Source organism: Bufo gargarizans, chromosome 2, assembly GCF_014858855.1.
Source record: "Bufo gargarizans isolate SCDJY-AF-19 chromosome 2, ASM1485885v1, whole genome shotgun sequence".
Lineage (NCBI taxonomy): Eukaryota > Metazoa > Chordata > Amphibia > Anura > Bufonidae > Bufo > Bufo gargarizans.
In genome coordinates this window covers 516,894,711-516,908,977 of record NC_058081.1, presented here as the reverse complement: position 1 = coordinate 516,908,977, position 14,267 = coordinate 516,894,711, and the positions used below count along the sequence as shown (strand labels likewise).

At 45.7% G+C, this 14,267-nt stretch overlaps 1 protein-coding gene across 1 annotated transcript in view; it reads left to right on the top strand.

Moving 5' to 3' along the window:
* LRP6 (LDL receptor related protein 6) overlaps positions 1-14,267 on the top strand; it is a 61,527-nt gene that overhangs the window by 45,257 nt on the left and 2,003 nt on the right. Inside the window, exons 14-22 of the mRNA XM_044281335.1 lie at positions 96-307; positions 411-601; positions 2,728-2,937; positions 3,032-3,157; positions 8,875-9,111; positions 9,355-9,465; positions 9,549-9,779; positions 11,850-11,986; positions 12,519-12,616. Coding sequence (XP_044137270.1) covers positions 96-307; positions 411-601; positions 2,728-2,937; positions 3,032-3,157; positions 8,875-9,111; positions 9,355-9,465; positions 9,549-9,779; positions 11,850-11,986; positions 12,519-12,616 — 1,553 coding nt within the window. The remainder of the gene's footprint in view (positions 1-95; positions 308-410; positions 602-2,727; positions 2,938-3,031; positions 3,158-8,874; positions 9,112-9,354; positions 9,466-9,548; positions 9,780-11,849; positions 11,987-12,518; positions 12,617-14,267) is intronic.

The window sequence follows — 14,267 nt, the reverse complement described above, 5'->3', positions numbered from 1 at the left end:
TTTTTTTCAGTTTTTATGCCCAATATATAATGCCTCATAGACTGGCACACGGAACCGCTTGATATTACCCTTTCTAGTTTAACCCTACCTTTCAGAACGTGACCTTGGTTTCCAACACAAACCCCAACCAGAACCTAGACATGCAGCCCTACGACATGAGCATTGACATCTACAGCCGTTTCATATATTGGACCTGCGAGGCGACCAATGTTATAAATGTCACCCGCATGGATGGCCGCGCTGTAGGAATAGTTCTGAAAGGAGAGCAAGACCGACCCAGAGCCATCCTGGTGAACCCAGAGAGAGGGTGAGTGAGAATTATTCTTGTCGAGTAAATGATCAGTCTATGGCCCTCTAATAATTGTTATATGCATGGCTGACCTATTGATGGTGTCCTTCTGCTTCTCCAGGTACATGTATTTCACCAATCTACAGGAACGTTCAGCCAAAATAGAGCGCGCTGCCCTGGATGGGACAGAACGGGAGGTTCTCTTCTTCACCGGTCTTAGTAAACCCATCGCTCTTGCCCTGGATAATAAAATGGGAAAGTTATTTTGGGCAGATTCAGACTTGAGACGGATCGAGAGCAGCGACCTGTCTGGTAAGAAGCATTAGGTTATTTAAAACGGGTGCCTCGTTATCCGGCCCTGTAATTAATATGGTTATGGCTGGGAAAAGCCCCAGTTGGACTGTCAATTCTCCAGCAGTGCCCTCTGCAGGAAAATGGAGGTTTACATGCCACCTGTTCAAATTTGTGGTGTTTTCTGATCTCTGCCATTGTCGCACAGCTCCGTGTTCCCTCCTTCCACTCTATAGGGACTAAGCTAGATCAGTTTTTGCTTACTGTCTGTTGGAGGCAGACTTACCTGTAAGTCTGCTGATCAATTTTTTTGGGCACTTTTACGTTTGCACAGGGATTACAGGGAGCCCCGCAACCCCCCCTAAGAGTGGGGAGACCAGTGAGTCATCAAACCCATGCTCAGTATCAAGGGACCCCGGGACTCCACTGAAACTATTCTTGTGTATATCGCTCCCCCACTCCCACAGCTGGCCACTGGGCTTCGCTGCACTAACCTTTGAATACTGGAATCTTTATTAGCGTGAGCCCCTATGACAGTGATGGCGAACCTTTTAGAGGCCGAGTGCCCAAACTGCAACCCAAAACCCACTTATTTATAGCAAAGTGCCAGCGCGGCAATTAACCCTGAATACTACAGGCCAGTATATTATATCCTCTATGTACTTTATCATGTAGCTATAACAGCCTGCCTACATTCAGTGCGCTGCCTGTGCTGTTCATAGTGCGCCCTGCGCTGATGAATGGCAGGAAAACTCTAAGGCATATTGGTACACCATAGACTTTTTCCAGAGTGCGAGTGCCCACAGAGAGGGCTCTGAATGCCGCCTCTGGCACCCGTGCCATAGGTTCGCCATCACTGCCCTATGACAACATTCAGCATGCGTACTGCTCAGTTCTATACGTATCGCACTCTCCTGTCCTATAGGAGAAATAAGTGTCTCTATATATGGTCTTGTATAATGTAGTATGCTGGCAAGTAATAATTTAAATTGCTGCAGCTCACATTGCAGTCTGTGGCAGGCAATGGCCAGGGATGATAGGTGCACCGAGCTGCCATGTCTTGCATGCCCGTCATCTGAGCTTCTTGATGATTGGATATGTTTGTAAAGGAGAGCAGGAAGCAATGCCGGGAGTATTCTTTAAAAATAGGAGTCCACAATGACTACTTTGGGCTATGTGGTCTGTCCTGTGTCCTGACACGTGTGAGAACCTTTTTAGTTACTTACCATAAAATCCTTTCTGTTTCGTTTACCGGGGACATGGCTCCCACCCCGATTGCTCTTTTGTTGGGTAGTTTGAGATGAACAGAGTCCCGTCTGTTGCGGGTTTCTCCATTATTATGCCACCTTGTTTCTCTCCTCCAAATGCACTGATCTAGCTTAGTCTCTGTGGGAAGGGTGTAGCTAGTGGGAGGAAGGAACACTGTACCCATGGTCTATCCTGTGTCCCCCAATGAACAGAAGAGAGAGGGATTTTACGGTAAGTAACCAAAAAATTCTCCTATGTCCACCATAGCAAGTACTTTTTTTCGATTTTAGTCCCAGTGCATCTAAAGTGAAACCTGATGCAACCTTGCAGTAGGTTTAAATCTCCTTGTTCAGAGGATATTACAGCTTCCATGCAGAGCCTGTGTAGTCTGATCCTGCGGGAATTCTCCCTTCTGTTCCCAGTTCTTTTCTAACATACATTAGGTCAGTGAGAAATAAGTATTGGACAGATGCGAGTATGACTGCAGGACCTGACTGCATAGGGTTGGATTTTCTGTTTTCATGGAGGAGCTAAAGAAAGTCACAGGAGGTTTTAAATTAAAACCGGCTGCTACGTTTTATTTTTTTCAGGTTTCATTTTTGCTGTATTGGGACAATAAATAAAAAATAGTGTTGGTGGACATAGCCTTTCAGGGGGTATGAACAATTAATTCATAATCATTATCATGGACTGTTTTACAATAGTGTAGAAGACCAGAAATATGCAGAATCTGTGGCAATGACGTTAATCGTTTATAAGGGGATTAGTCTTCTGTTTGCGTACATGATACTTCTGTACTGGATTATTGAAAGACAGATTGTAGGAATTAAAGCATCATTGAATACATTTTTTTGTATTGGTTGTCAAGTTTGGTCTCTCACATAATGTCTCGCTGACAGGTGGGAACCGCATTGTACTGGAAGATTCAAATGTGCTGCAGCCGGTGGGACTCACGGTTTTTGGTAACCACCTGTACTGGATCGACCGACAACAGCAGATGATTGAACGCATTGATAAAATGGGTCGAGAGGGGCGCACAAAAATCCAGGCTCGGATCCCCTTCCTGACGGATATCCATGCTGTGACAGAACTGAGTGTGAAGGACTACAGTGAGTGTATTAGCCAGTATGGCGACTTGTTGGCACTACTTTTAAGAAATGCTGAATGAGCAGAAAGGTTGATCAGTTGATTTTTCTCTTTCAGAGGAGCACCCCTGCGCACAGGAGAATGGCGGCTGCACACACATATGTATAGTGAAAGGTGATGGAACAACTCGTTGCTCATGTCCCATGCACTTGGTCCTTTTACAGGATGAGCTGTCCTGCGGAGGTGAGTGACCAAACTTTTCAATACTGACTGTGGCATCTCCAAACAGTGGCCCCCAGGTCTGCCATGGCTATGTCAGATCCAGCCTTTTTTACTGGACAGGCAATAATGCATTGGTATACCAAAGCATTATATAAGTGCATTGTGAAGTCCCATTGTAAAGTTTAATGGCGTAAAAAAAAACAAAACTTTAATTTAAAGCTTAAAAAGCAATGGTGGACTTGAAGTATTTTCCCCCAATAAACACCGCCACACAAAAGTGTTTAGTTAATCAAAAAGTTATATGAATCTCAAAATTGTTCCATTGATGAAGAGAACCTGTCACCACGAAATGCTGTGCAATCTGCAGACAGCGGGTTATAAAGCAGGAGAAGCTGAGCAGATTAATGTATAGATCTGTGGGAAATATTCAGCAAACCTTGTCATTTTATTAATTTCAACCTCTGTGACTCGCAGCAAAATGGTCCTTAACCCCTTAAGGACCGGGCTCATTTTCACCTTAAGGACCGGGCCATTTTTTGCAAATCTGACCAGTGTCACTTTAAGTGCTCATAACTTTAAAACGCTTTGACTTACCCAGGCCGTTCTGAGATTGTTTTTTCGTCACATATTGTACTTCATGACACTGCTAAAATTGGGTCAAAAAAGTTATTTTTTTTGCATAAAAAAATAAATTTTTTACCAAAAATTTAGAAAAATTAGCAAATTTCAAAGTTTCAGTTTCTCTACTTCTGTAATACATAGTAATACCCCCAAAAATTGTGATGACTTTACATTCCCCATATGTCTACTTCATGTTTGTAGCATTTTGGGAATGATATTTTATTTTTTGGGGATGTTACAAGGCTTAGAAGTTTAGAAGCAAATTTTGAAATTTTTGAGAAATCTTCAAAATCCCACTTTTTATGGACCAGTTCAGGTTTGAAGTCATATTGTGAGGCTTAGATAATAGAAACCTCCCAAAAATGACCCCATTCTAGAAACTACACCCCTCAAGGTATTCAAAACTGTTTTTTCAAACTTTATTAACCCTTTAGGTCTTCCACAAGAGTTAATGGCAGATAGAGAAACAATTTTGAAATTTCTATTTTTTGGAAAATTTTCCAATATAATCAATTTTTTCCAGGAGTAAAACAAGGGTTAACTGCCAAACAACACTCAAAATGGGTTGCCCTGATTCTGTAGTTTGCAGAAACACCCCATATGTGGTCGTAAACTACTGTTTGGCCGAACGGTAGCACATAGAAGGAGGGGAACACCATATGGGTTTTGGAAGGCAGATTTTGCAGGACTGGTTTTGTTTATACCATGTCCCATTTGAAGCCCTCTGTTGCACCCCAAGAATAGAAATTTCAGAAAAGTGACTCCATCTAAGAAAGTACACCCCTCAAGGTATTCAAAACTGGGTTTACAAACTTTGTTAACCCTTTAGGTGTTCCACAAGAGTTAATGGCAGATGGAGAAACAATTTTGAAATTTCTATTTTTTGGAAAATTTTCCAATATAATCAATTTTTTCCAGGAGTAAAACAAGGGTTAACTGCCAAACACCACTCAAAATGGGTTGCCCTGATTCTGTAGTTTGCAGAAACACCCCATATGTGGTCGTAAACTACTGTTTGGCCGAACGGTAGCACATAGAAGGAGGGGAACACCATATGGGTTTTGGAAGGCAGATCTTGCAGGACTGGTTTTGTTTATACCATGTCCCATTTGAAGCCCCCTGTTGCACCCCTAGAATAGAAATTTCAGAAAAGTGACTCCATCTAAGAAAGTACACCCCTCAAGGTATTCAAAACTGGGTTTACAAACTTTGTTAACCCTTTAGGTGTTCCACAAGAGTTAATGGCAGATGGAGAAACAATTTAGAAATTTCTATTTTTGGGAAAATTTTCCAATATAATCAATTTTTTCCAGGAGTAAAACAAGGGTTAACTGCCAAACAACACTCAAAATGGGTTGCCCTGATTCTGTAGTTTGCAGAAACACCCCATATGTGGTGGTAAACTACTATTTGGCTAAACGGCAGGACATAGAAGAAGGGGAACGCCATATGGTTTTTGGAAGGCAGATTTTGCTGGACTGGTTTATTTACACCATGTACCCTTTCAAGCCCCCTGATGCACCCCTAGAGTAGAAACTCCATAAAAGTGACCCCATCTAGGAAACTACGGGATAAGGTGGTTGTTGTTTTGGGACTATTTTAGGGGTAAATATGATTTTTGGTTGCTCTATATTACTCTTTTTTGAGGCAATGTAACAAAAAAATTAAATTCTAAAATTGTTTCTACATTCGCTATTTAGTTTTGTGGAACACCTAAAGGGTTAACATAGTTTGTAAAGTAACTTTTGAATACCTTGAGGGGTGTAGTTTCTTAGATGGGGTCACTTTTTTGGAGTTTCTAGTCTAGGCTACATCAGGGGGGGCTTCTAATGGGACATGGTGTCAAAAAAAAAACTGTCCATCAAAATCTGCCTTCCAGAAACCGTATGGCGTTCCCTTCGTTCTATGCCCTGCCGTGCGGCTATATAGCCATTTACGACCACATATGGGGTGTTTCTGCAAACTACAGAATCAGGGCCATAAATATTGAGTTTTGTTTGGCTGTTAACCCTTGCTTTATTACCGGCAAAATGGATTTAAATTGAAATTTTGCCCAAAAATAGGTGTTTTGGCACAGTTTTTATTTTATATTTTTAACACCGTTCATCCGAGGCGTTTGGTCAAAAGTTATTTTTATAGCGACGACTTTTACGCACGCGACGATGCCCAATATGTATGGCTCTCAGACTTTGGACACACTAAGCAGGCATCCTAAAACTGCGGCCCTCCAGATGTTGTAAAACTACAATTCCCACTATGCCCTGATGATGGCTGTAGGTTGTCTGGGCATGCTGGGAGTTATAGTTTTACAACATCTGGAGGGCCGCAGTTTGAGGATGCCTGCACTAAAACTAATATTTTTTGGGGAAAGAAAAATAGTTTTCGTGTCTCCAAAGTCTGAGAGCCATAGTGTTTTATGTTCTCTAGTGAACTGTTGGGGATTATAAAAATTTAGTACTCCATGGAAGTGTGATACTCCCTGAAGCAATTGATAATGCAGAGGCCCGGATGATCGGGGCACGTGTCACACTGAGTTGTGGTGTCCTTCCGTATCCCCCTCTTGTGACACACTCTGCACTTTTTTTGGGTTCGTCCCTTCTTTCCAGTATGGGGGACCACACCTGGAAAGTGTTGGCCAGGGACGATCCGGGCGCCTCCAGTTCCCGAGGTACTCCGGCCTGCTCTTTCCCGGTCCGAAAAGATCAGGTCCTTGAGGACTGCCTCATAGAATTGGAGGAATGTCCCTGTGCTGCCAGCGCTTCGGGATAGTACAAAAGAGTTGTACATGGCAACCTGCACCAAGTAGACCGCAACTTTTTTGTACCATGCCCGGGTTTTGCGCATGGCGTTATATGGCGTGAGGACTTGATCAGAGAGATCAACTCCTCCCATATACCGATTGTAGTCGACGATACAATCGGGCTTGAGGACCGTTGCCGCGGTACCTCGCACAGGGACTGGGGTGGTGCCGTTACCGTGGATTGTGGACAGCATAAGGACATCCCTCTTGTCCTTATACCTGACCAGCAACAGGTTTCCACTGGTAATTGCACGGGTCTCACCCCTGGGGATAGGTACCTGGAGGGGGTAGGCAGGGAGGCCGCGCTGATTTTTCCGCACGGTCCCACAAGCGAACGTGGATCTGGCGGCAAGGGACCTGAACAAGGGAATGCTGGTATAAAAGTTATCCACGTACAAGTGGTAACCACTATCCAGCAGTGGGTACATAAGGTCCCACACGAGTTTCCCGCTAACACCCAGAGTGGGGGGACATTCTGGGGGTTGAATACGGGAATCTCGCCCCTCGTACACACGAAATTTGTAAGTGTACCCTGAGGTACTCTCACAAATTTTGTATAGCTTCACGCCATACCTCGCCCGCTTTGTGGGAATATATTGGCGGAAACTGAGTCTCCCCTTGAACGCAATGAGCGACTCATCAACCGCGACCTCCCTTCCAGGTACGTAGGCCTGCTGAAATGTGGCCCCAAAGTGATCGATGACCGGCCGTATCTTATACAGCCGGTCATAGGCAGGATCACCTCGGGGTGGACATGCTGCATTATCGGAATAATGCAGACATTTCCGGATGGCCTCAAACCGGTGACGTGTCATGACCATACTGTACAGTGGGGTCTGGTACAAGACGTCCCCACTCCAGTATTGTCTGACACTGGGTTTTTGGACTAGACCCATATGCAGCACGAGGCCCCAAAATGTCCTCATTTCGGCTGCACTGACCGGCGTCCAGCCACCGGGTGGGGTGGGGGGGGTCTGGGGTGGGGGGGGCTGGTGGGGGTCTGGGGTGGGGGGGGCTGGTGGGGGGTGGGGTGGGGTGGGGGGTGGGTGGGGTGGGGGGGGTCTGGGGTGGGGGGGGCTGGTGGGGGGTGGGGGGGGGGCTGGTGGGGGGTGGGTGGGGTGGGGGGGGCTGGTGGGGTCTGGTGTGGGGTGGGTGGGGTGGGGGGGGGGGGTCTGGTGTGGGGTGGGGGGGCTGGTGGGGGGGGGGCAAGTGGCAGGGGGGGGTCTGGGTTAGGGTTAGATGGATAGATGGAAGTTTGGATAAGTTTTTTTTTTTTTTTTTTTTTTTTTTTTCCTAACTTACTTTTCCCTTCTTTCCCTGCCTAACGGTGCCTCTCCCTCACTGACCCTAACCTACCTGGGTGGCGATGGGTGCAGGAGGGTGATGCCGATTAGGGGGACACAGGAGCTGGTGCTGGACGATGCTGCCGGGTGCTCGTGCAGAACAGGAAGAGGAGGGGAGAGAGGAGCGCAGGAAGTTTGAATCTCGCGCCTCTCTCCCCTGCACCAATCAGCACCCTGGACAGCAGTGTTCAGCACCAGGGCCAGCACCGCCTCCTCAAATCCTCGGACTGCGATTGGTGGTGTATAATTACGCCACCGATCGCAGTCTTTTTCCGGTTCATCGGGTCACAGGACACCCGAATGGACCGGAAACGCAGAAAACCGCAGGTCTGAATTGACATGCGGTTTTCTGCGATCGCCGATACGGGGGGGTCAAATGACCCCCCCCTGCGTTGTTACGGGATGCCGGCTGAATGATTTCAGCCGAAATCCCGTTCCGATTAACCCCCGCGGCGCCGGAGTTACGGTTTTAAGTCAGGACGTACCGGAACGTCCTCGGTCCTTAAGGACTCGGGAAATAGGGCGTACCGGTACGTCCTCGGTCCTTAAGGGGTTAAAGGGAACCTGTCACCGGGATTTTGTGTATAGAGCTGAGGACATGGGTTGTTAGATGGCCGCTAGCACATCCGCAATATCCAGTCCCCATAGCTCTGTGTGCTTTTATTGTGTCAAAAAAACTATTTGATACATATGCAAATTAACCTGAGATGAGTCCTGTATGTGAGATGAGTCAGGGACAGGACTCATCTCAGGTTAATTTGCATATGTATCAAATAGTTTTTTTGACACAATAAAAGCACACAGAGCTATGGGGACTGGATATTGCGGATGTGCTAGCGGCCATCTAGCAACCCATGTCCTCAGCTCTATACACAAAATCCAGGCGACAGGTTCCCTTTAAAGTGTTGCATGTTAGTGTGCCATATAACATCAGGATGTATTAACCTCCTGTTTCTTTCTTTATTTTTTCCCAGAGCCCCCCACTTGCTCCCCCCAGCAGTTCACTTGTTACACTGGAGAGGTGGACTGCATTCCTGCAGAGTGGCGCTGTGACGGCTTCATGGAGTGCGTTGACAACAGTGATGAACACAACTGCCCCAAGTGCTCCAGTACCCAGTTCCAGTGTGCCAGCGGGCAGTGCATAGACTCTTCTCTCAGGTGTAATGGGGAGGCCAACTGCCAGGACAAGTCTGATGAGAAAAACTGCAATGGTGAGCATCCTGTAGTCCAATCTGCTGTGTTTTTTTTGGGAAAGCTTAGTAACCATATTATTCTAACCCAGTTTTACCAGGAACAGATGGGGCACTGTTTGGTGGGATTTTCTTCTATTTCTTAGATTTGGGGTTTTCCAGCCTGTGGCTGTCCAGTGATTGCAAAACTACAACCATCAGCAGACCCCAACAGCTTGCGGTCACTGCCTTATGTTTAATTGTACCTTCTTCCCCTTTCCTCAGAAATCTGCACTGCTGACCAGTTTCATTGCACCAATGGCCAGTGCATAGGAAAACACAGACGATGTGACCACAACAGGGACTGCAGCGACGGCTCCGATGAATTGGGCTGCTGTGAGTTGATGATATAATACACCATACCCCTTCCCTAGATTCACCTACCCCTCCCACCTAATATCATGTATTGTCCCTTACAGATCCTACAGAAGAGCCACCTCCACCCTCAACAAACACCATTGGCTCCATCATTGGTGTCATCCTCACTGTCTTTGTGGTCGGTGGTGTTTACTTTGTCTGCCAGAGGGTGTTGTGCCCCCGTATGAAGGGCGATGGTGAGACCATGGCGAACGACTATGTGGTACATGGTCCGGCCTCTGTGCCCCTGGGATATGTGCCCCACCCAAGCTCTCTTACTAGCTCCCTGCCAGGTGGGTGTACTGCCATTTTGAAGTGTTACTGCTGCTTGCTTTATGCATTCAAAAATTCAACAATTATCAATTTACAAACTACTTCAATGGTCACTGTCATTTAAACAAACCTTGCATAAATCATTAGTAGAAGTGAATGTAAGAAAGTTTTAAATATAGCTTTATTAGAGAAAAAATTACTTTCTCTCAATTAATTGGTAAATTTCTTATTGAGAGACTAGATGGACTGCCTTCTCACTAAGGGATCAGGTTAGATGCTGCCCATCTTGTGAGGGACTGATACTACTTTCGTCCCAGTGCTGGATTCACAGCTGCTCAGCGTCACTATAATGCCCTCCATGCTGCTTCTGCTGCTCCTGATAGTGTTCTACAGAGAAATAGGGGAGCAGTATCGCCTCTTTGTGTGCTGTATATGGGAGACATCATAGCAGCTAGTCTTCACCTTCTAGCACTAAGAAAAATGCAGGGTACAAGTCATATGATTGACAGCCATGGCCAAATAAGCTTTTGTTGGGTTGTTTTGTTGGGCTACCATGGCTATACAAGAGAATACCACAATCTCTGTTACAGTGGGATATCAGCTGTTATATTCTTCAATGTCCCACACAAGGCTTAAAGGGAGTCTTTCACCTAAACTGACCATTATAGAACACTAACACCATGATCTGCATTATAGTCCCCATATTGCAGGCATGTCCAAACTGCGGCCCTCCAGCTGTTTCAAAACTACAACTCCCAGCATGCCCTAATAGCTGTAAGCTATCCAGGCATGCTGGGAGTTGTAGTTTTGCAACAGCTGGAGGGCCGCAGTTTGGACATGCCTGCCATATTGGAATGCTACTTACCGTATAGCTGTCCGTCGCTTATTTTCTTTAAAAAAACACTTTTATTCCATATGCAAATTAGATCTGAAGGAGCCCAGGGGCGGTGTTCAAGCGAACGGTGCCCAGGATCCTCGTCGCTTTTCATATGAAACCCCTCCCCTTTCACCCCTCTGGCCTGCCCTAGGTTCTTCATAAATCCAGCGCCGTTCACAAGATTCGCCACGCCTGCGCACTTCATTCCCCATTATAGGTATAGGCAGAGGCACAAGAGCGTTTAATGCGCTTGTGCCGGATTGGGGAATGCAGTGAGCAGGCGTGGCGAATCTTGTGAACGGCGCTGGCGTTGGATTTCTGAAGAACCTAGGGCAGCCCAGAGGGGTGAAAGGGGTTTCATATGAAAAGCGATGAGGGGCCTGGGCACCTTGAACGCCACCCCTGGGCACCTTCAGAACCTAATTAACATATTTCATAAGTGTTGTGTGTGGTTTTTTTTTTTGGGCGAAAATAAGCAACAGACAGCTATTCTGTAAGTAGCATTCCAATATGGGGACTATAATGCAGATCATGGTGTTAGTGTTCTATAATGGTCAGTTTAGGTGAAAGACTCCCTTTAACTGTGCGTCTATTTGCGAGGAGTGGGGTTAATCAGTTTCTCCACATCTGACACATTTTTAAGGTGTCATTAGGGCCTTCCTGTGCTGCTTTCTTATATGTAATGGAAACCTGGAACTGTAAGGGTGCAAAACACCTTTAAGAAATGGTATTGCTTCATATCCCTTATAGCAGGCATGACCAACCTGTGGCTCTCCATCTGTTGTAAAACTACAACTCCCACCATGCCCTGCTGATAGCTGTAGGTAGTCTGGGCATGCTTGGCGTTGTAGTTTTGCAACAGCTGGAGAGCCTCAGGTTGGCCACCCTGCCTTATAGTGTCCTGTTCTAGACGCGCCATCTCCACCCCCACTCTATAACAAAGAGCTGCCAACATCCTTCCCCCAGTGTATAGAGTGAGGACCTGTATCCAGTTGCATGTGGGTGCTGTGAGTTCATTGTACCGGTCATGGAATCAGGTTTCACACACTTTGGGTGCAGAAATTCACAGCCGTCTCTCCTGTCTTGTAACCCTTTCACTACCAGCATGCTCCACACACCAGCATGCTCCACACTTTACTGTGTGTTGTGGTCTTCATATGACTGTCATTAGAATTGTCTTTTTCCTGTAATTTTATGATAATTTCATCTGCAGGAATGTCACGTGGGAAGTCTGTAATAAGTTCCCTGAGCATTATGGGTGGGAGCAGTGGGCCGCCGTATGATCGCGCACATGTGACCGGAGCATCATCTAGCAGCTCGTCCAGTACCAAAGGAACTTATTTTCCACCGGTGAGTCAAGGTCTCTGTAAATGCAGTCTGATGTGGAGACAGTTCGATAGTGTTGTGAAATTTTCCATGGCGTACTTCCAAAATCATCCCGAAAGATCTTTTATTGGGTAATAGAAGGTTTTGCACCAATAAACTGTGTTTCACTTCCTCACTGTTTTCAAGATCTCTGCTTACTGTCCATGAATGAGAAAATAATTACATCCACAGACTGAAAATGTGTACAGGAGTTATACTCCTCACAGCTGAGGGTTTGTTAGTTATATCCAGTAACTATGTGGATATATGTGAACTATACATATGAACAGCACAACTCTCTATTAGAAAGGTGCAGAAGTGTTCCTTGTACACTAATGAAGCATCCAGTCTTTGAAGAATATGACAATCTACTTTCCACAGCCCCCCATCTTCCACAAAGAGCTGACATCTCATGGGATCAGTCGAGTGATTTGTCCTCATTGTTGAATATTCTGCTTTGGATTACATTTTTGCACTAGTAAATTTTCCCCAGTAATGTATTTCCTTCTGTTTTCAGATTCTGAATCCTCCGCCTTCCCCAGCCACGGAGCGTTCACATTACACCATGGAGTTTGGTTATTCCTCCAATAGCCCATCCACACACCGGTCTTACAGGTAATGAGCTCTCCTTAGGTCAGGGCAAGACAGGATTCGCCTCTTGTCTCACTGTTTAGAAGTGTTCTCCAGCATCCACCCAGAGCTGTGCCTTGCACAAGTCATGATGTGACAGTGTAGCACTGTTCCGTGCAGGTCAAGATCTCTGCATTCAGTGAAAATTAAGACCCCTGTTTACATCCTGGTTCTCACTGAAGAGCATATAGGAATGAAAAGTCAGCTCACCACCATAGAAGTAGTCGGGCATGTAGGAGATGACTTATCCAGTACACGGAAATGGTTCCGGGCTGGCTGAAAACTTGTCCTGACCTAATGCTTTAGGATACTTTCACACTAGCGTTTTTCTTTTCCGGCACTGAGTTTCGTCCTAGGGGCTCAATAACGGAAAAGAACTGATCAGTTTTATCCTAATGCATTCTGAATGGAGAGAAATCCGTTCAGGATGTCTTCAGTTCAGTCACTGAACGGCGTTTTGGATGGAGGAAATACTGCATCATGCTGCGGTATTCTCTCCGTCCAAAATTCCGGATCAGATGCCGGATTAAAATGAGTTAGTGCCTGATCCGGCATTACAAATATCGGAATGCCGGATTCGTTCTTCCGGTAAAAATGTGAAGAAAATATATAACAGATCCGTTTCTCCGAATGACATGCGAAGAGACGGATCCGTTCTTGCAATGCATTTGTAAGGCGGATCCACATCCGGATCAGTCTACAAATGCTTACCGTTTGCATGCAGATTGGCGGATCCGGCAGGCAGTTCCGGCGACGGAACAGCTTGCCGGATCATTCTGCCGCAAGTGTGAAAGTAGCCTAAATTGTATCCATCCTAAACATACTTTGTAAGATTAAAGGGAATCTGTCACCATTTTTACACTGCCCTCTGAACTCTGGGTCACTTTATTGAATTGGTGCAGGTCTAGCCACCAGTGTCTGATCACTAGAGTCCTCCTATTCACGATCTATAGCTAAAGAGCGGTCATTCAGCAGCAGAATATGAGGACTCCCAAGCTTGTGCACTGTATTGAGTGGACTCTACACTTGGCTCATGCTGGAGCTGCTAAATGCAGCTTTTTCCAAAACTACTAGGTTATTTTATCTGTCACCAGTTTATGCTGCCCTGTCTGCTGGGAAATGAAAGGGGTTTTTCCGAGATGTTCATATAGATGGCCTATCCTTGTCATGTTTGGGGTATAATTTCCAACTTTTTATACTTGTCACTTTTCAAAAATGTCAGGAAGTGTAAACATTATGAGCAGCACTACAGTAACCAGCTCCGTCCACTACACAGTGGACAGAGCTGTGTAGTTTTGACACCGGAGATGGTCTGAAACAGCTGATTAGCGGGGTGTCAGTCCCCCAACTGTAGGATATTGATGGTCTATTCTGAACATAGGCTGTCAATAGTTGAAACCTGGAATACGCCTTTTACGAAGACTGTTGTATGACACGCTGTGAATGTGCCCCAAAGTGTATTAAAAAAGTGGAAGAACTTTTATACATTCTCAAAGGGGTTGCCCACTTTGCTGCAAAGTTACAATAATGCCATACAGTAGGATGTAATGACATTTGAATAAAGTTGTCCAGGAAGGTTTATACAGTCGCTGCCGTTCAGCGCAGGAATGGTAGAAGAGGAAAATCGCCATCTTGA